This window comes from Pinus tabuliformis, chromosome 2_1, assembly GCF_031772625.1.
Source record: "Pinus tabuliformis cultivar Carrire ecotype Pingquan chromosome 2_1, CPIR1, whole genome shotgun sequence".
Taxonomy (NCBI): Eukaryota; Viridiplantae; Streptophyta; class Pinopsida; order Pinales; family Pinaceae; genus Pinus; species Pinus tabuliformis.
The window spans coordinates 802,891-825,847 of NC_142299.1; the positions used below are offsets into that span (position 1 = coordinate 802,891).

The following is a 22,957-nucleotide window of genomic DNA, read 5'->3' on the forward strand; positions in this document are numbered from 1 at the left end:
AGAAGCATAGACCGCTGATGTGATCAATGAACCTAGAAAAAAAACAACGTAGAATATTTAATTAAATAAAAGTAAATTGAGATATTTACTTTGAGCACTGCAAATAGGTTTCTTTTAGCTGCTTGAGAAATAGACTCTTTTCCAATCTCAACATGCAATCTATACAATAACATCTATATCAAAAAGATTCTGGCAAAACACTTTAGGTCCAGACTCCACAGAAACCAATATAAATCAATCATAGAGATTAATAATTATCACAGGGAAGAAAATAAATCGCATGCTCCTCTTACATCATCAAGTTCCAAATTAGATGATTTGCATAGTAGTTTGACACATTCTCTTATAAGCAGGAGTATCCACACAGTTCTTGTAAGTGTCCAGAATAAATGAGCAAATGTTACATAAAATCACAAGTTCATGATTGTTTATCATCAGAACTTAACTTCACCACACACGAGCTGAGTTCATGCTGTCTAACCCAGCTACCAAGAAACATTATCTGGGTCTATACCATAGTCCATAGTACTAAGCATGTTAGATTCATAACAAGAATTGTTGAACGGGACATCAGACACTTCATACAATTGAAGGATCAAGTGAAAACCTAAGAGTTGTATCTATCGTAGAAGGTTCAGCCATTGCACCATTTCCATAATCACCACAAGCTAACTTCTTTGTTATTGGGGGGATAAGTGATAGTCCAAGCTCTGAGATTGAGTCCAAATGCCGTTGAGTAAATGGATTGTTCCACATGAAAGTATTCATTGCAGGAGCTACAAAGAGAGGCTTGTTAAAGTCCCATGCACGTACTATGCAAGTAAGTAGATTGTCGCATAGGCCACCTGCTATCTACATAGATTAAGAGCTCAACGGGAAGATGAAAATTTCAGAAAGTTAGAAACATAGAATTGAAAAATCAAAAAGAATTAGTTCAAAAAATGAAAGAGAGATTTAGGAATATGAGCATTTCAACACCTACAGGTTTGCCTGCTTTCCTTAGAAACCAAACATATAAATCAACAAAGTTCTCTTCTTTATACTATGGGTCCGTTCAAAGTTCAAATCAAGATCAAGATCTAGAATCAATCTGATATCACATTAAGACAATTAAAGCAATACCTTTTAGTAAACTCATGAAAAAGACAATGTAAGTACATAACCAGTACTAATAGTAAGAATCCATTGTTTAAAGTTTAAACTTGTATAATATTTTTCATAGTCTCCATCTACTACAATGTTGCTAATTAGAGATTAGTTGGGTACTTGACAATTATCAACTTCCAAACCTTAGAATGCATTCACAATTATAAAGGGCCATTTACCCCGAATATGAAGAAAACACAACCCATCAGTTCCATATGAAGTACCAGCACTTAGCATTCAGAAGGCGATGACGATTCGTGGGTTTTCTTCTATTTCCCACCAAGTCTTGGGACATCTACCTTGGATATGAATAAAAGCACACTTACGATCCCATATGCGGTAATAGCACTTAGTACTCCGAATATAATGAATCGTGACCATTAGTGGTGTAATATTCCTAATTGGAATTTAACAGTTAATACAAAGCAATGGACTAGGAACAATAAATAAATTGGAATTCGTACACAGCAATTAAAATACCAAAATATCCAGAAACACAATCCGAGCCATTTTATTAATTTTACGATAAAGAGTACATAAAATGAGCTGAAATTTTGGAACCTAGGCTTGTTATGCAAGCTGAGAAGAACCCAGAAAAATGGCCCACACCCAAGTGGTAGAAATTGTTCCAAAGTGATCTGCGCACTACCCAGAAATAATTTGTTGTTGGCTGCTGTCCAGAATGTTGATCTTAGGGCTGAATACTCCTCAGAATGCCCTGAAAATTTAACTCTAAACTCCTCTCCCAAAACCCAGAAAAAACAAAAATGATTTGGGCTTAATCTAAATGATGATGAATCCCTCCAAAATGGTGCAAATGGTTCTTTGGTTGGCTATACGACCTATTGGGTTTCTGCCCTGTGTATTGCTCAGAAAATTCTGAAAAATTAACCCGTCTCTACACACCAATCCCAACAAAACCCAAAAAGGGTTTGGCCTAATTCCGACTGACTCGGATGACCCCAAAAAGTGCAAATATCTCTGCCAAGTAAACTCTGCGTACTGCAGAAAATGCTCTGTTCAAATCTGCTCCAAACAGTTGTTGATTAGCCACCCAAACTCCACACAAATTTTCCTCTAAAAATAGGCTCTCTCTCCAACCCAATCTCTCTCGAAATCTGCTGCTCCTCTCTCCTGCGCAAGCTTCAGCCAATGAGCTCTGTGCACTGTATAAATGAGAGAAATTTGGCCTAGAGATTCCCTCAATCTCCGCCCTTCAAATGCGAACAAACTCCTGCTACAGCCAAGGGAAAACTCTCTCCAAAAGCCCAGAATCTCTAACCCGCAGCTGCTGCTCCAAAAGATGTACCACGAACTCCTCTTGCGCCCAGGAAAAGTGCAGAGCTGATTTAATCCCCTGCAGTAACCTCAAGGGAAGCCCTAAATTGGACTCCCAAATTTCCTCACTAGGGAGACACTCGAAGTTCTCCAAAATGAGGGTGGAATGTCTGCTCGGAATTCTTGTGCTAAACAGCACTTTTCTTCTTCTGCTAAACAACCCCAAGAGAAGATGAAAGGTGAAAAGTAATAGTCAAAAGATGATCAACAAATGAGTCCATCCTCCTTTTATAATTTCTCCCCATGCTTGTAGACTCCTTAATTATTATTTTATTGGTGGGGGGCATTTTCCACTAAGTGGTTTTTTTCCTCCCTTTTAATAAAATAATAATTTTCCGCCAATCTCCAATAAAATAATTCTTGCAATCTTTCTCCAAAATAATATTTGCCCCTTTTAATTAATATTACCAAAATTGGGATATTATAGTCCTCCCCCATAAAAATTGTTTGTCCTCAAACAATGCCTGAACAAGTGCTCCCCCCTCTCTTCTAACCCAACCTGTCACTGCAAAAAATACGGGTTCCCAAATGTGCCATTGAGTCATCCTTAACCCATGCACTATCCTGTCATAAAGGAATCCCTTGATACCAGCATCCCAAGCCATCCTGATTGACATGAAGCACCCCTTGCTCCACCCACTGTCCAGCCAGGTATAAGCTCTAGAAGCCCTCTGAACATTATCCAAGAGTAGAGCATCACGATAATATAAAATCTTGATCAGCTCCTTGTGAAGCTACCCTACTGAGTAGTCAACCTCATGCACTTCAAGAGTAGGCTCCTTAAGATACAATCCAACCCCTGCAAAGATGAATTCTCGCCTACATGAGCTCCCCTTGATCTCCTCCTACTGATCATCCCACCATGTTGGTGAAGTCCTCCATGCCAACAGCAAACCACTAAAACCCAATATGGGAGATTTGAATGATCTTCCCCTGTAGGAACAAGCTCATCCTTAAGGGTAGCTAAACTGCTAAGTCATATGATGTCAAGATCCCATGCACATTGCAGTGTGAAACTATCCCATTGACACCACAACACCCTGGTCATGTCTGATTGCCCAACTCACTCATAACGGAGCCCCTCTCCTCTTACTCTCAACCATAACATATGTGATGATCAAGGCTATGCCCAACCCATCAAGGCGGCTCAACAATGCCAGAGCCTCTCACTCCATGGTTGGCCCCAATCCTGAGCAACAACCTGCCTCACCATATGAGGAAGACCTTAGTGATTCCCCATGTGTCAGCTTGAGAATGAACCAAATCACTTGCTATCCTGACCATACTCACTAAGAAATGGAGTGTCCCACCAATCAACTGGATCCCCGAACCTCATAGCCATACTGGAGGTCGACAACCCAGAATCCTCACTGCTTGTTGTTGGGACCCCTCTATGCCTCATCTCTGCCCCTTGTATGTATTTAATAGATGGGCACCAGGCATCAAGAATTTGTCCCGCGTATGACAAATTGCCTTGTTCCTACGAGACCACATAGTAAAATTTGTTATCCCAACTCTTGATGATGTACCCGGATACTGCCTAGAGTCTAGGCATCCTCCTGCTAACGACGACTACCATCCCTTGTACCTCATGCTCACATAATGCCTCAGGTTGTCCTGTTGAAAGTGCACCCTGCAGCTAACTCACTGTCATCTCCCTCAATGTGAACTCAAAGGTGGAACATACTCTACCTCTGCAACAAACCACGCACTCCCCAAGGTTGTACCTATGAACTCGTGCCCTGACCAAATGTCCCCGCTAAGAAGTCCCTCTCTGCTTACTTTGCGTCCCATTCAACTGTCTCAAGTGGGCCTCCTGAGTCCTGTTGTTCACAACGAAGGAATCAAGGGGCAACACCCAACTCCTCTACGCCTGCAAGTAATGTGTAGAAGAGACAAGTGTGTGAATCCCTATGGATATCAACAAATGATGCTCATCTATGTCCCCATCTATCCTCGGTGAGATACACCCCAATGGCATGCTTGTCGTCCCTGTCAAACGATCTCCTTGGAGGTAACACTCCAAAATCCCACAGGCCAACGTCACACACCACTGCATATGGCCAAGTATCCTCGCACTCCTCTACATACAAACATTCACCTTCATGACCCTTGGCACACGACTGCACCTAGTTGCACACCTCTATGCACTGTTGGACACCACTACCAGTTGTCATATCATCCTAAATTAGTTGGGATCCCTCTTGTGACGAAGTAGCTGTCACTCCATGCGAAAACTCGAGGTGGTGTGAATTGCTCCACCTAATCGATAGTGTAAGCCTGCACATCACGACACTCCACCATACACCTTTACGCTCCTATGTAGACCACTGTTCATCGTTGCATACTTCTATACACCAATGGATGCCCTAGTCTAAGGCTGAGGCAGTATGTGTCAGTCTGCACCCTGTCGGTATCACCACCTCCACTATCACATCAACATGTGAAAATTTCGTGATACGAAATTATTCTGCAATTGACAAAATTTCGCTACGAAATTTTATCGCAGCAATTGGATTAAATTTAAGTATTAGGGGGTTTACGCAGTGCATTATATTAGATATTATTTTTGGGATTCAACTGTGTTAAGTAAGTCATTCACGTATGACCATTTCCATGAGAGGTAGTCGTAACTGACTAATTTCTCATGATTTTTTAATAGTTCACTTAGCACTCGTTGCATCGGGTGATGCTCACAGGGGTGAAGAAGTGGGATTGAAACTAGTGAAATGAATCACATAGCGTCAATCAGCACTTCCGGGGCTTGCACCCGGTAACCAGGACTTCCCGCGAGGTCACCCATCCCAGATCGCCTTTGGCTCAAGCGCGCTTAACTGTGGAGTTTTCCCCACAATCAAGCCCACTTAGCTTGCTACCCCATTTGCAAAACCTTAGCAAGTATTGTGCCTCATGAACCATTCGAGAAGAGATCCCTTCACTCTTTTTGAATGTAAGTATTAGGGGGTTTACGCAATGCATTATATTAGATATCATTTTTGGGATTCAACTGCGTTAAGTAAGTCATTCACGTATGACCATTTCCATGAGAGGTAGTCGTAACTGACTAATTTCTCATGATTTTTTAATAGTTCACTTAGCACTCATTGCATCGGGTGATGCTCACAAGGGTGAAGAAGTGGGATTGAAACTAGTGGATTAAATTCTTCTAACTGTGAATTAATTAACAATTTATTTGCTATGGGAAATACTGAATAAATCACACTGTAACCTTCATAAATAAATTCTACAGAAAATAAAAGCGCTGGAAACTAAGAAATATGCTAGCGCACACACATCAAAATTAACACAATTATTTTTGGACAAATGTCCTCGGAAAAACCCAACTTGGGAAAATCAATGCAATAGCTGAGTGCTTTTATTATTATGTAGCAATGAAAAACTCTGAGTACAATCTGAATGCTGAAAACTAGCAATCCTACAGAGAAATACTGACAAAAATAATATGAGGGAAATTACCCTCACTCCAAGCAACCTCGACACTAGACTGCCCCTGAAATGCAAGTCGTCCACCTAGCCCTATGGATCTTCTGCATCACTTTTGTGTTGTCTACTACACGCTCAGCCTGAAACAACTACAAGTCAAGTCGTCTTTCTTGTTGCTGTCTGGAAAAACGCTTCTCCAACCCTCTAGAAACTTTGCCCAGCCTCTAGAACTGAAAACGTCTTCCTTCCTCAACAGATTGAACTACCATCTAAAGCTTTTGTGCAGCTTCTTGGAGAAAGTTCGGCCTCTCTCTGCAATGCACTCACCGGATATGGAAATCTTCCTTCGACTTCATTGTCTCTGCTTCCCTACTAAAGCTCAAACTCTTCCACCACTATTGGCTCTCTGGAAAATCGATCTCTTCAAGGAAGTCGAACTCTTTATGGTTCTCACAAATGTTTCCAATGTATTCTCCATCTATCCATCAACTACTTCTTATAATCCTATGTTGGACCTCCAACAACCAAGATTAAAACTTAATCAAGGCCCCAGATTAATTCCCTATCGATCCGTGTGAGTTTCTAGATGTTTCACACTTTATCTCAATTAATTATGATTCATTAACCCCTTTTCCTAAGTTTAGACTTAGGAAATAATTACAAATAGGCTAATAATCTAATTGAGACACTTCTAGGTGGAATTTCCATAAATGATTTATGGGTTATGGAGAGCTCGTGTTTTAGCCTCTCCACAAAGTTTCGAGACTAGAACACCTTCAATGCTATAGAAACTAACACTCCCTCTTAGAGAGGAAGGTGTTCTCTCTAGTGTTGCACACTCTGTCACAACACCATGTCTTTGTATCACCCTTTGTTACACTGTTGATGTCTGGCTACTACCCACCAACCACTACGCAACTCTAATACTACATCTGTGTTACTACTGACACGCCATACTGCTGCCAACCCTACATCTACACTGCAACTGCCTCTCAATTGTTGATGTTGCAACTGAGAAGCATCCTAAACACTGAATCAACTGTGTTTAGTGAGATGCATTTGTCTCCCGAGTCTTGACTGCTACTAGCTATTGCATTGTCTATTGAAGGAATCTGTGTTGTTGTTGACTCTACACTGTGCCACTCTACACTGCTGCCAACACTACAACACACTCCTCAGCACTTGACTGCGACTAGTCTGCAGTTGTCACTCTGGAATCTGACTGCGTCACTAACACTAATCCATCCAGCTACTGAATATCGTGGGCCCCTGTAGCAAGGTAACGATCCATGAGGAGGACACCTCAATGAACCTTGCCCAAACTCTGCAGTTCTGGACTACAGCTCCATGTTAAAATTGGCAACTAGGGCCAAACTCCATGTGGTTCATCTTATTTATGGCAACTGATGTTTTTCCTTGATTCCTCTCATCGAGAGGTGTAGGATTGATCTAACGATCATTCAATTCCGACAAGTATTTATGAAGATATGAATTTATTTGTATTTACTCGACAAATTGTCAAGGTCGGCCAACAGCGAAATGTGTGGCACACATGCCCAGCACATCATATAAGTACAAGTGAGGATGAGTCATTATTCACTCATCTCATCTCAATTCATCTTCTCTCTCCTCATCTCATTGGGCCAGCGAGGGAGCAGCTTCTCTCATACGTGCAAGAAGAAAGACGCATTTTCTGTTTAGGGCAGCATTCATTGATTCTAGGGCAGCATTGACTTTTTGGGTAGTGTTGACTTTTCTAGGGCTGCATTGACCAAGTGAAGGTCTGTTTTGTGGAGCGTTGACCAAGGGCTGATTTGCGCATGCTATTTGGGTGATGCGTTGACCAGCATTGACCAAAGCATTGACCAGTGTTGGCTGGTTAGAGCTGACCGCAGACTGTTGATCTTTGGCTGTTGTTTTGACCGTTGACCAAAGGTTGTTTTGGGCTGCCGAAGTTTGCTGTTGAAGACCAAATTATTCAACATTGACTAGAGGTCAATCTAGGGCTATTTGACTAAGTTTGACTTTGCTGATTTAGGGTTTGCTGCTGCTGTTATAAAATTACAGATTTCTGAATTGTACTATTTCTCTCTGTTGAACTATTGAAGATTAAAGAAGAATTGATCAAAGGGTTTCCCCGCATTGGGGTTTGTCCCTGGCTAGCCACCACATCTTGTGTTTCTTGTCTTGGCTTGTTTTGTCGATCTATTAATGTTCTATCAGCATTTTACTTTATGTTTATGTGATTGCTAAACAGTGGCTAATAAGAAAAAATCGAAGTAAACTGCACTAAGCATAGAACATACCATAAATTAACATAGAACATACCATAAATTAACATGGTATCAAAGCTGAGGTGAAGACAAAGCCCATGCAAAAGCAAGAGCAAGAGCAATCACCGAAGGTTGTTAATGCAATCTCAAAGACTTCATGGGGTTCTCATCACACTTCCCTGCTGAAGACAAGCTCCGTTGAAGGTCTGACTATCACGAATGGAAGATGCCTCTCGATCTGACATTAGAAGAGCAGGAAGTGTTGGACCATGTGAGACGCAAAATCGTTGAGCCTCCATCAAATGCATCTGATGCTGCTAGGAACAAATGGACCAAGGGAGAAGTCAAAGCAAAGAAGATCATTCGAGACTCTATCAACAAGCGCCTGGTGGCCTATGTTTTCGAGCTGACCACCTCCAAGGAAATCTATGCTAGACTAGTAAGCTTATTTAAAGTTAATGATACAAATCAAGCTTTATTCCTTAGAAATAAGCTGAAGTAAATTAAGAAGGGCAAAGATGAGAGTATGCAAGCATACTTCTTAAGGATCACCGAGATCAAGAATGATCTCGTATCAACTAGGGAAATTGTTCCTGACAGGGAAATGACTATCACAACTCTCGGAGGGCTCCCATCTAAATGGTATATATTCAGAATCACTCTTCTCAACAATAATGTAATCCCAGGATTTGAGGAATTGATGGCGAGATGCATTCAAGAAGAAACAAGGATGGTAGAGCAAGAAATGCCTGCACTTAGAGGCAATCCCGCTGCATTCTCCTCTCATGCTAAAAGGAGAAACAATTCTGGGGCTAAATCTAAAGGAAGACCGAACCGAAGGGTGGAAGAAAAGGAAGATGTTACAATTGCAACAAAACGGGCCACTATGCAAGGGAGTGCCCTAATAAAAAGGACTCACATCATGATGATGATCAAAATCACTCCCGAGGCAATCGAAGGAATGGCAGGTTCAATGGCAAAAGGAATGTCGGAAATCAAGGAAGTAGTCAACCCTCCAAGAAGGCAAGAAACTCCATGTATGAATCTAATGTTGTTAACAATAAGAAAGATGAATATTATCTACCAGTGGCCCTCAATACTACTACTCCCCCGAACTTGCTGGGAAAATTGGCTTATTGATAGTGGTGCCTCAAGGCACTTCACTGGTTACAAAGAAGCTCTCTCTAATCTGATAGAGAAGGACACCAACCTAGAAATTGTTTTCGGGGACAACTCAAAATATCCCGTGAAAGGCGTAGGGAATGTCACTCTTCAATTGAATCAAGGTAATACAATTCATTTGCAAGAAGTCCTATATGTATCTAATCTCAAAAAGAACCTGGTGTCTATTTTGGCAATGGAAGACAAAGACTACAAGGTGGCCTTCATCGATGGCAAGGTACGTGTATGGAAAAGGAATTTTAAAGATTTTTTCACTCTTAGGTTTCGAGTTGATTCATTATATCAGGTCGGAGGAAGTTCATTGGGTGTCATGTCTTGTGACACATCCCTTCAGTCCGAACTATGGCATCGGAGGTTTGCTCACCTTCATTATAAAGCTCTACCCGATGTGAGACAAATGGTGACAAGGATGCCCAAGTTCAAAGTAAAGCAAGAAGGTGTATGTCCAAGATGTGCCGAAGGAAAGCTCAAAAGGGGACCATTCCCCTCAAGCCAAAGCAAGATCTCCGATATATTGCAGATGGTTTACTCAGACATATCTGGTATGATGTTTGTGAACTCCTTGGGAGAATATCTATATTACCTCACTTTTACAGATGATTATTCTCGCAAGACTTGGATATACTTCTTAAAACAGAAGGATGAAGTGTTCTCCTGGTTTCATCACTTCAAAACCTTGATCGAGAATCAAACCGAAAAGAAGACCAAGATCTTAAGGATTGATAATGGCACTGAGTATGAATCCAATGAGTTCCATGACTTTTGCAAAGAGGCCGGCATTAAGACGGAGACTACAACACCATATACTCCTGAGCAGAATGGTGTGGCGAAAAGGAAGAATCGTACAATTGTGGAAGCTATCCGTGTTATGCTCCACAATCAAAGGCTTCCGAAGTTTCTATGGGTCGAAGCTGCCAATACCATCGTATATGTGCAAAACCGATGCTCTCATCAAGCATTGGGTTCCAAGACTCCCAAAAAAATGTTCACTGGTAAGAAACCTGACGTATCTCATTTTAGAATTTTTAGAAGTCCTGTCTATTTACATGTGCCAAAAGAGAAAAGGAATAAATTGGGTGCATCTAGAAAAAAAGGAATCTTTGTGGCCTATAGCGAAAATACTAAGGGCTATAGAATCTATGTGGTTGGTCAAAGGGAAGTCGAGATTAGCCATGATGTCACCTTCGACAAAGATATGGCTCTTAGCAAAGTTGACAATCTTAATACTCTTAAGGGAATCTAAAGAAGCTGACACTAGCAAACCAGAGGAAAAGGAAGATGAGACGATGCCCTATGTGGAAGAACCTATGGATCCTATTGATCCCCCTCCGCAAGAGCCTTCCTCTTCTAGGAAGAGGCCTTCATGGCTCAGGGGGGCACTTGATGATGCTAAAGGACACATTGCACCCAGACGGACTTTTTGTGAAAGTAAGAAGCCAACTAGGTATCAGGAATACTTGACCATCATGAGCACAATCATTCAAAATGAGCCTTCGTCGTTCGCAAATGTTGTCAAGCATCAAGTATGGAAAGATGCTATGACTGAGGAATATGAGTCCATCATGAAGAACGATGTCTAGGATGTGGTCCCAGACCCCAGGACAAAGTCGTTGTCACTTTGAAATGGCTTTACAAGATAAAACATGGAGATGATGGAAGTGCTGAAAAGTATAAGGCTCGTTTTGTCGCTCATGGCTTCTCTCAGAAGGAAGGTATAGACTATGACGAGATATTTGCACCTGTCCCCCGATATACCACCATCTTCTTGATCATAGCCCTTGTTGCTTGGCAAGGATGGAACCTACATCAGATGGATGTCAAAAACACATTCTTGCATGATTCGATCAAAGAGGAAGTCTATGTGGAATAACCCAAAGGATTTGAGATTCATGATCAGGAATCTCATGTGTGCAAGTTGAAGAAAGCCCTCTATGGGCTAAAGCAAGCACCCGAGCTTGGTATGAGAAGATCGATAGCTACTTGATGAAGCTGGGATTCACTAGGAGTGATGCTAACCCTAAACTTTACTTTAAGGTTGAAGATGACAAACCTCTCATACTGGTGTTGTACATTGACGACCTCTTTCTAACAAGTGCAGAACCTCTCATTCACAAATGTAAGAGGGAGTTGGCTTCTGAGTTTGAGATGAATGACCTAGGACTAATGCACTATTTCCTAGGACTAGAAGTCTAGCAAAAGCCAGGATAGATTTTCCTATCTCAAGGAGAATATGTGGTGAAGGTATTGGAGAGATTCAGTATGGTGGACTGCAAGCCCGTGACTACCCCGATGGAGCTTGACTTCAAGAAGTTAAGCAGTAGTGTTGCCGGACCTATTTTACAAAATGCTACCGAGTATTGTCAACTCATTGGAGCATTGATGTTCTTGGTGAACTCCCGTCCAGATATATGTTTTGCAGTCAACATATGGTTGAGCCTCACCACACAAATTGGATTGGTGCCAAGAATCTGTTGAGATACCTTCATGGCACAATCACTCATGGGTTGAGATACATTGTCGGAGATGTGAGGTTACATGGATATACCAATGTTGATTGGGCAGGCAGTGTGGTGGACCGAAAGAGCACTTCTGTGTGTTGTTTCTCTTTGAGATCTGCCTCGATATCCTGGATGAGCAAGAAGCAGAAGTCGATGGCTTTGAGCACTGCTAAGGCAGAGTATATTGCTGCGAGTATGGCCTCTTGTGAAGCAGTCTGGTTGCGGAAGCTCTTCAGTGAGCTGTTTGGATTTACATTGGATACTACTATGATCCTGTGTGACAACCAGAGCGGGATTCGTTTATCAGAGAATCTCGTACTTCATGATCGCTCCAAACATATCAATATCAGGTACCACTATATCCGAGATATGGTGCAGCGGGGAGCAATAAGGCTCCAACATATCAGTACAGATGAGCAAGTCACCGACATTTTGACGAAGCGCCTGGGAAAGCTCAAATTCTTGACTTTCTGACAACGACTTGGTATCGTTGAGAGACCCTCTTATGAGGGTCGTGTATGATGCATACATTGAGCTCTGGGAGCTTCGGGGGGTTTCGGGTACTTCTTGGAGCGACATACGACCACAGGGTGACTCAACCTCCCCTAGTGGTGCCCTATGTACAGGGTGAAATGTTCAACCTTCCCCTGTGATACCCCGTGGCGACTTTGAGACGGGATGATTAGTTCTCCTGTCAAGGCATCCTACCCATGTAGTCTGGGACTCATGGGAAGTACCTCTCATACAATCAATAAGTAGGGAAATGGGGTTAGGGACCATTAGTAGTACTATCGATGGATGCATCGTTGTATCTACCGTACTCCCTATGTTAGGATGACCTCCATTGATCTGGGATCAATGAGAGTGGTATGGCACACTCTTTGAGATTGACTTCAGGTCAATGGAGGATGGTATGATACATCCTCGATCATTTCTTCTTCTTCATAGTTCAGCAGAGTAGTGCAGCGCAATGCATTTGATGGTAAAGATAGTACCGACGTTCAAACAGAGTAGCAAATGGAGTTCTCCCTAGTTGAGAGGGAGTGTTAAAATTGGCAACTAGGGCCAAACTCCATGTGGGTCATCTTATTTTAGGGACAAATTGTCAAGGTCGACTAGCAGCTAAATGTGTGGCACACATGCCCAGCACATCATATAAGTACAAATGAGGGTGTGTCATTATTCACTCATCTTCTCTCTCCTCATCTCATTGGGCCAGCGAAGGAGCAGCTTCTCTCACACGTGCAAGAAGAAGGACGCATTCTCTGTTTAGGGCAGCGTTGACTGATTTTAGGGCAGCATTGACTTTTTGGGCAGCGTTGACTTTTCTAGGGTTGCGTTGACCAAGTGAAGGGCTCTTTTGTGAAGCGTTGACCAAGGGCTGATCTGCGCATGCTGTTTGGGTGTTGCGTTGACTAGCATTGATCAATGTTGACTGGTTATGGCTGACCGCAGACTGTTGATCTTTGACTGTTGTTTTGACCGTTGACCAAGGGTTGTTTTGGGCTGCTAAAGTTTGTTGTTGAAGACCGAGTTCTTCAAGGTTGACTAGAGGCCAATCCGGGGTTGTTTGATTAAGTTTAACTTTGCTGATTTAGGGTTTGCTGCTGCTGTTATAAAATTACAGATTTCTGAATTGTACTATTTCTCTTTGTTGAACTATTGAAGATTAAAGAAGAATAGATCAAAGGGTTTCCCTGCATTGGGGTTTGTCCCTGGCTAGCCGCCACATCTTGTGTCTCATGTCTTGGCTTGTTTTCTGTCGATCTATTGATGTTCTATCAGCATTTTACTTTAAGTTTATGTGATTGCTAAACAGTGGCTAATAAGAAGAAATCGAAGTAAACTGCACTAAGCATAGAACATACCATAAATTAACAGGTCGTCATCATAGCAAAGTCTTCCTCCAACCTAGGACAACTTGTCTATCTCGGCTGACGTTGTCACCTAGTCCTGCTTCTCTTGCTTATCCTTCTTTCTGAGAGGGCACTGCGTACTATAGTGACCAAGCTCACCACATTTGAAGCACTTGATCTTTGATAGGTCCTTCCTCTTCTTCTTTTCCCCTTGTCCCTGGCTAGGACCCTTCGATGCCAAGGTTGCATTCTCCTCTTCCTTCTCACTCTTCACAACCTTCTTGTTGCTTCTTCTGATGGTGCTCTTTACCGGAGCCCACCTCAACTCCTCCTCTTGTAGACTGGACCACATCTTGTCCCATCTAGACAAAGTGTCTCTGCCCAAAGTACTTTGGAAAAACACTAGCCAATCCTCGACACTGTTCAGTGCCAACCGTACAAGCTTTGTGGGTTGGGGCGCCTCCCCAACGACCGCTAGCTGATCTCGAAGTTCGAACCTCTTGAATCCGAGTGAAGAAGGTATCTATGCCTTCACCGTTTTTCATCCTCACACTTCTCATCTTTTTTGGATATAGTTGGGAAAGCCGATCCCACATCTCTTTGGAAGTATTCCTGATAGATATATGTGAGACTATATGATCTCAGACTCCATCCAAGATCATTTTTTTTGCCTTCGCCATTTCTTTTCTATAGTCCTTCAGCTGATCTACATCCTGGGGAACTACTACCACATTATCTATATAGGCTTTTAGGCCATATTCATCTAGAAGAAAGGACATCCTAGCCTTCCAAATGACATAGTTGGAGGCTCCCTCCAACCTATCCTAATCTCTAAGCTTCGTTGTGGTCATCTGTTAGGCCCCTATACTACTAGTGTAACCCCTTATTGTTATTAGTACAACCCACTTATTATATTGATGTACCCATGTAGTGCCCATATTGTTACTATTGTGCCACATAGAAGCCCACAATTGTTACTGTTGTGCCCTACAATATTATTGTTATGTAGGCTTTGATTTTATTAGGACCACTTAGACTCCTATATATAGAAAGGAGGTATTTTCATTTGTATCATCCAAGAATTGTTCATTTATGTAATGTAAAGGAGGTTGCCCCCTCGAAGAGGCTGAATTCTAAGGCGTTGATCTTTCTTTTCTATCTTTTCTTGAGCTGGTTTCATAACATTTGGTATCAGAGCTTTGGATTCTAGGGTTTCGCTGCTCCAAACAAGTCATCGTGGCATTTTCACTATAAATTTTTTTCTGTGACGTTTCAGAAGTCGAAAAAAAAAACCATTTGAGAATAAATCGCGCTGAACCTTGGGTCTGAATTTCATATCTTTTCGCGTGATAGTTTCGGAGATATGATCTCCGGAAGTTGGTCTTTTTGTAGACTCCTGAATTACACTCAAAACAGGTGACCTGGGGAAAATCGTCATAACTTTCTTTCTGAGCATCGGATTGAAATTTCGTAAGAAGGTACAGAAAGAGGGCGGACTGTAGTTTTCGTTTATAAATTTTTCAGAGTCAAAGGTTGAAACAGTGACACGTGGCACGTCGTACAAGGTCGCTCTGCTGAACTAGTCTATAATCAAGTCATCTTGGGACATTGTGCATAACTCTTTCTTGGAGAATCCAATTTCGATGAGACTGGTGGCATTGGAAAGAGGACACAGAGGGATACTACAGGTCACAATTTCAGAACTTAAATATCCAAAAGTACAAAGTTACAGTCGTTTGAAGGTCCAGCTCCTAAAATCAAGAAAAAGCAAGATGAGGAAGTTTGATGGCAAGGATCCGGTAAATTGGATACTTCAGATGGAGCAATATTTTGATCTACATGGTGTACAACTGTTACAAAAGGTATGTATTGCATCTTCATATTTAGAACCAGATCAATTTTTATGGTACAAAGGGCTTTGTTCTCGTAAACAACTCATTACGTGGTCAATTTTCACGGAGGAAATGATAGCACATTATGAGGATACAAAGAGCAACACCTTCTTTAGAGCAACACCACAACAATTGGAGAGAGTAAAAGGGCTTTGTGACATAGTGGAAAGAAAAATTATTGAAACCAGGAAGTGTACCCATCACAACTATAAATATGGAAGTGTTGTTTCTCCTAACCTTCCACAACCTACAAGGGTTACACCACAACAATTGGAAGAAAAAAGAGAAAAAGGGCTTTGTTACAATTGTGATAGCAAATGCACTAAAGGTCATAAGTGTGCTGAGAAGAAATTATTTTACATAGAATATGAAGAGGAGGAAGAAAAGGATCATGAAACAACAAAAGAAGAAGATATATGCCAGGACCCCACCCCAGAGAAAGAAGAAATGAATCAGACCATATCTTGTAAAGCATTGGCAAGAATTACCACTCCTCAAACTCTCAAGATAGAAGGAAATATCAAGAAGAAAAAGGTGCAAGAAGTGAAAGATCGCATCGAGAAAGAAGAAATGAATCCAACCATATCTTGTAATTCATTGTTCGAAATTACCACTCCTCAAACTATCAAGATAGAAGGACATATAAAGAAGAAAAATGTTCAAGAAGTGAAAGATCACATCGAGCATCAAGAAATGAATCCGACCATATCTTGTAAAGGATTGGAAGAAATTACCACTCCTCAAACTCAAGAGATAGAAGGACATATCAAGAAGAAAAAGGTTCAAGCAGTGAAGGATCACATCGAGCATCAACAACAAGTTCTCCAACTTTTAAAGGATAACGCCACTTCGGCGCAAAATCAAATGAAACAACAGGTAGATCAACATCATAGTGGAAAATGTTTTGATGTAGGCGATTGGGTATTTTTACGGCTACATCTAAAGCAAGCTATTTATGAGAAGGAAATGTTGGCAATACTACATGCACTTAAAAAATGGCGACCTTACCGAATGGGAAGACTCTTCAAGGATGAGGATGTGGAAGCATTGTTTTGTGCTATTTCTATTATCCATCCAGATTGGATAAACAAAGCAAGGGATGAATGCAAGAAGGACGAAGAAGTATGGCCATTTATTCAAAAGTTGCAAAAGATCCCAATTCAAACAATATTGCCAGAAATTGAAGAAGAAGGAAAAATCATATTGGAACTTGGAGCAGTCATAGAAACAAAAACCCAACAGCTACGAAATCGATCAATTTCAGAGTATCTCATCAAGTGGAAGAACTTAACCGCTGAAGATTCCACATGGAAGGACAAGAATCTTATACAGAAGCATCAAGAACTACTCAAGCGTTGAGGACAACGCTTTTTGAAGGAGAGGGGCATGTTAGGCCCCTATACTACTAGTGTAACCCCTTATTGTTATTAGTACAACCCACTTATTATATTGATGTACCCATGTAGTGCCCATATTGTTACTATTGTGCCACATAGAAGCCCACAATTGTTACTGTTGTGCCCTACAATATTATTGTTATGTAGGCTTTGATTTTATTGGGACCACTTAGACTCCTATATATAGAAAGGAGGTATTTTCATTTGTATCATCCAAGAATTGTTCATTTATGTAATGTAAAGGAGGTTGCCCCCTCGAAGAGGCTGAATTCTAAGGCGGTGATCTTTCTTTTCTATCTTTTCTTGAGCTGGTTTCATAACATCATCTCTAATTTTGGTCGAAAATCTCCCTCTTTCCCGCTGCTTGGCTACTAGATCTACTAATAGCACTCCCAGTTAGAGTGAGAACCTCTGCTCACAGTCTCTGCCAAACTACAACTGGAAAATCGAATTTCTATAACTTGAAATCCCTTGAGAGAAATCTTCCCTCTATTTGTGTTATTTCTCTTCCACCCGACGTTGACTCTACTATTGCAAAACCGTCTACGTCCAACCAAGGAATCTACTCAACGAAAAATTTGTGTCGTTGTTGCTCCCTCTGCCTGTTGGAATCACTATTCTGGGCAAATTGATTTTTCTGCCACCCTGCAACTGAAAATCGAACCCTTGCCCCAACAACTCGTACTGCCTGGCTAGGCATTGCTCAACACCAGAAAATTTCAGCCTACTATTTGCTACCCTCTGAACAGCGAAATTTTCTTCTTCCATTTTTGAGCTTCCGAACTAATCAATCACGCTCTAATACCATGTAAAAAATTCGCGCTACGAAATTATTCTGCGGCTGAGAAAATTTAGGTACGAAATTTTATTGCAGCGATTGGATTAAATTATTCTAACTGTAAATTAATTAACAGTTTATTTGCTATGGAAAATATTGAATAAATCACACTGCAACCTTCACAAATAAATTCTACGGAAAATAAATGAGTTGGAAACTGAGAAATATGCTAGCAAACACATAAAAATTTAACACAATTATTTTTGCACAAATTTCCTTGGAAAAACCCAACTTAGGAAAATCGTTGCAGCAACTGAGGATTTTTATTATTATGCAGCAGTGAGAAATTCCGAGTATAGTCTGGGTGTCGGAAACTGGCAATCCTACAAAGAAAATACTGGCAAAAATAACCGAAGGAAATTACCTTCACTCCAAGAAAACCTGACACTAGACTGCCCCTAAAATGCAAGTCATCCACCTAGCACTATGCATCTTCTATGTCACCTTTGCATTGTTTGCTACACACTCAGCCCGAAACAACTGCAAGTCAAGTCGTCCTACCTACAGCTCATTGGAAAAACGCTTCTCCAACCCTCTGGAACCTCTGCCCAACCTTTGGAACTGAAAATGTCTTCCTTCCTCAGCAAATTGAATTGCCCTCTAAAGCTTCTGCATTGCTTCCTAGAGAAATTTGGCCTCTCTCTGCAATGCACTCACCGATCTGGAAATCTTCCTCCGAATTCACTGTCTCTTCCCCTCTCTATCTCTACTTCCCTACTAAAGCTCAAACTCTTACAGCACTGTTGGCTCTCTGGAAAATCAAATTCTCCAAGGAAATCGAACTCTTTGTGGTTCTTACAAGTGTTTCCAGTGTATTCTCCATCTACCCATCGACTTCCTCTTATAATCCTTTGTTGGACCTCCAACAGCAAACATTAAAACTTAATCAAGGACCCAAATTAATTCCTTGTCGATCCATGTGAGTTTCTAGATGATTCACACCTTATCTCAATTAATTCCGATTAATCAACTTTTTTCCTAAGTTTAGACTTACGAAATAATTAATAATAGGTTAATAATCTAATTGAGACACTCCTAGGTGGAATTTCCAGATAAGATTTATGGGTTATAGAGACCTCCTGTGTTTTAGCCTCTCCAACAAGTTTCGAGACTAGAACACCTCCAATGCTACAGAAATTAACACACCATACCCTTTGATGCATGGATCTCCCATCCAAATTCCCCTTGAGAGACCCAAGAGGTGAATCTCTCTATGTACCAATGGTGATGCCACCACTGTGCTGCTCCTTGGTGACCATTGTGTCCCAACTAACTACAGAGAATCCATGGCCCCAAACAAGTCACTGTCTAGTGGCCAGCTGATGCCACTTCCTCTGAAAACTCTTTCCAAAGTATGTTGATCTTCCTATAATCCCATGTACGCACAACATGCCCGAACAACCCGCAGAGTCTGCCTGCTCCCCTGTCAATCTAACCCGTCACTAGTGTTGATGGAGATCTGAAAGTGTGTGGGCACTCAGTCACTAGATCCATCGCACTGCTACTACCACCACTAACCAAGCCCATGTTGTGGCAGGGAATCCCACCTGGATCCCAACAACAATCTGGCCATCAGGCTCCTCTAGTAACCCACAGCCCCTTCTGGACTATAATCCTAGCCATGGAAATATCTAGGCACCTAGTCGGCCAACCAGATACCAACTCAATATCTCTCGCCATCCAACCCCAAGAGAGGGATTGAATGCACAAACAACCCTACATGGAACAAGCCCCCCATCCAACGAACGTTGCACCTTGCATAGCTCATGTTGCCTCATCTCGCTAGTCCAGTCAACCCATATAATCTGCCTAGGTAACGTGGCCTCTCTCTCACCAACGTGCAGAGGCAACCCAACAATGTTGTGAGCCCCACAATGTATGCCAAAAGAGGGTTGCTATGGCACTCCAACATAAACCCCTCTAGCTGCATCGTTAGGGATGTCAATCGTTCCCCAATGTGAGTCAGCATGGCTACTGACTTGGCACAAACTACTCTCATATCCTCTGGTTCATCATTTTGTTGTAGAATGGCCCACCGAACTATCTTGGCCTTCTTCCCCGACGTTAGAAGGTTGATCCTAAGCAATTGAATTCGTTGTGGGTAGCAATCGTCAAAAATATTAGTCAGAGTTCTGGATCCCTTTGTACCTATTGACACCTCATCAATGGATATGTCTCCTCGCACCTCATCAACAGTGGGTATGTCTCATGGCACCTCAACAATCTGTTGTGGGCTACTATCACCTGAAAAGTTTGACACGACCCTGGACACCTCATCAATGGAAACCTCAATAACAAATGACACCTCATCAATGGTGGACACCTTTGTGTCTCATGGCAACTCGTCAATGAATGGCCCTATGGGTGTATGCTCTAATCTCTCCCCCAAGGTGCTAGTTGGAGCTATTAAAGGAATCTCCAACAAGGGTGACTTTTGCATCACTCCAAGTATATCTACGTGCTCCTCCTGCATGCCATCAGCCTCATGCTCAATCTCCTCCTTAAGCTCTTGATATATAAAGCCAGGTCTCCACCAACAGAAGCACCTCCTGGTCTCACCCTCTAACTGTCCCTGTCCTGTCCACTCCTTTTGAGGAGGTTTGGTGCCTTGATTTTGTCGACTTTCCCCACATGGTGTAAATGGCTTCACCCCGGTGGCATGCGCACCCCTAGTGTTTTTTTCATAAGGATGAAGATGGTACTGGTCCACCATCTTCCTCAACTGGGCCAACATCTCATCGTTCCTATGGATCTCATCTTGAATTTCCAGTATACTCCGTCGCATCATTAGTTTGACTATAGCTCCACTAATCACTATGCAAGCATGCCCAACTCTTCCATGATCTTCCTGGCTTCCCCACAACTAGCCAAGATCATGCTCTGATACCACTGTAATATTCTTAATTGGAATTTAACAACTAACACCAAGCAATGGACTAGGAACAATAAATAAACCGGAACTCATACACAGCAATTAAAACACCAAAATGTCCAGCAACACAATCTGAGCCATTTTATTAATTTTATGATAAAAGAGTACATAAAATGATCTGAAATTTTGGAACCTGGGCTTGCTATGTAAGTTGAGTGGAACCCAGAAAAATGGTCCAAACCCAAGTGGTACAAAATGGTCCCGAAATGATCTACACACTATCTAGAAATAATTTGTTGTTGGTTGTTGGCTAGAATGTTGATCTTGGGGCTGAATACTCCTCGAAATGCTTCGAATATTTAACTATGAACTCCTCTCCCAAAACCCAGAAAAAAACCTAGAAATGGGTTGGGCTAAATCCAGATGATGAATAAGCCCTCCAAAATGGTGCAACTGAGTCTATGGGTGGCTATATGACCTACTAGGTTTTTGCCCTGTATATCGCTCAAAAAATTCTGAAAAATTAACCCCGGCCTATGCAGTAGAGCCATTCTACTCAACAAGTAGAGCCTATTTTTAGAGGAGAATTTATGTGGAGTTTGGGTGGCTAATCAGTAGTTGTTTGGAGCAGATTTGAGCAGAACATTTTCAGCAGTGCTCATAGTCTACTTGGTAGAGCCATTCGCACTTTTTGGGGTCAGGCACAATGGCTATACCAAGTAGACTATGAGCACCGCTGAAAATGTTCTGCTCAAATTTACTCCAAACAGCGACTGATTAGCCACCCAAACTCCACAGAAATTCTCCTTTAAAAATAGGCTCTCTCTCCAACCCCAATCTCTCCCGAAATCTGTTGCTCCTCTCTCTTACGCAAGCTTCAGCCGGTTATGCTTACTGCTTGTCACGCACAACTAACAATTAGTGAGAAAATCCCTAAACCCCACAGGGTGTGGTTGGTGGCAAGAACTAAGAGAAGCGGTTGTCACCTATTCCCAACTCTATCTGTTTAAGCTATCTCCTAGGCTAGCTAAGGGGGGTGGTCCCTAATGAAAAGTTATATGATATGAGTCTCTAGGAGAAAGGTTAATTTGGATTACTTGTCAAAAAATAACTTGTTTCCAAGAATTAAGCAAGCATATGAATAAATAAGCAAACTTGAAATATAGATTCAAAATGTAGACTAGTGCCTTCAAGTAAATAACAATAGCTTGTTCAAAATGAAATCAAGATACAAATTATATGTTGATTTGGGGTAGCATCGGATGTGCTGTAAGCCTCAAATTTCGCAGGGACGCTTGGGCACAGGTATTCCAAAAAACCCAGAAAGCGTTTTCGGAAATTCCACCCAGAAGTTATTTTATTAAAATAATCAATATTTTTAATGGGGTTTCTAAGTCTAAACTTAGGAAAGTTAAAATATTAATGGGTATTAATCTAATCAGGGGTGAAACTCCTAGAAAAAGCCACGGATCAAGACAAAGCGATCTGACCCTTTGATTATGTTTTAATCTTGGTCGTTGGTTGTCGAACAGGAAGATATAAGAAGGGACTTGAGGGTCATTTGGAAAACACACAGAGAGATTGAGAAAATCGATTTTTTGAGTTCAGAAGTGTTGAAGAAATCTAGAGCAAAGTAGTGTAGTGTGATTCTTCGTTACTTGATAACAATTTGTGGAAACTTTTTACTTTTTCTTGTTAGCTTAATCTTCTTATTATTATTATTAATGCATGTGTGTGTATTTCATCAAACTGCTACCAAAACATAAGAACAAGAACACAAGATGTTGGCTCTCTGCCAGGGCCAAAACCTCTCTTCTCTTGAGAGGAAAACCCTTTAGTAAGTTTCTCTTATTGAAGCTTCTTATTGATCAATGCCAAACCCTAGACCCCTGACTTGAATATCCTCCAAGCACAAGTCAAGTCCTTCTGGCACTTTGTTTCCTCGACACTTCCTCCTTCCGGCACTTCGTTCTTCTCTCAATTGTTGATAGACCTTGTTGCACTTGCTCTAGAAGAGACACCTTTTGATAAGTCCCTTTTCTTGTGATGATCCCTTCCTTCTACTTGACCAAATGAGCTCTTTCTTCAAGGTGTAGGTGTAGACTTGATATGATTGTCCTGCAACCCTAGATTTCCACACGTGTGGTGACTTCCTTTATATGGTAAGCTCTTTTCTTCCTTCGCTTGAGTGTCCTTCTCCTTCGCTTGATTGGGAGACCTT

The 22,957-nt window shown here is 41.6% G+C and overlaps 1 protein-coding gene across 5 annotated transcripts in view; it reads right to left on the bottom strand.

Annotated features, from left to right (window-relative positions):
• Positions 1-220: 220 nt before the first annotated feature.
• The window catches only part of LOC149198390 (putative phosphopantothenoylcysteine decarboxylase), a 175,392-nt gene continuing 152,655 nt past the window's right edge, over positions 221-22,957 (bottom strand). For all 5 annotated transcript variants that reach the window (XM_089402052.1, XM_089402051.1, XM_089402049.1 and 2 more), the window contains one exon: positions 221-852. In XM_089402052.1, coding sequence (XP_089258178.1) covers positions 580-852 — 273 coding nt within the window. In that variant the 3' untranslated portion in view covers positions 221-579. The remainder of the gene's footprint in view (positions 853-22,957) is intronic.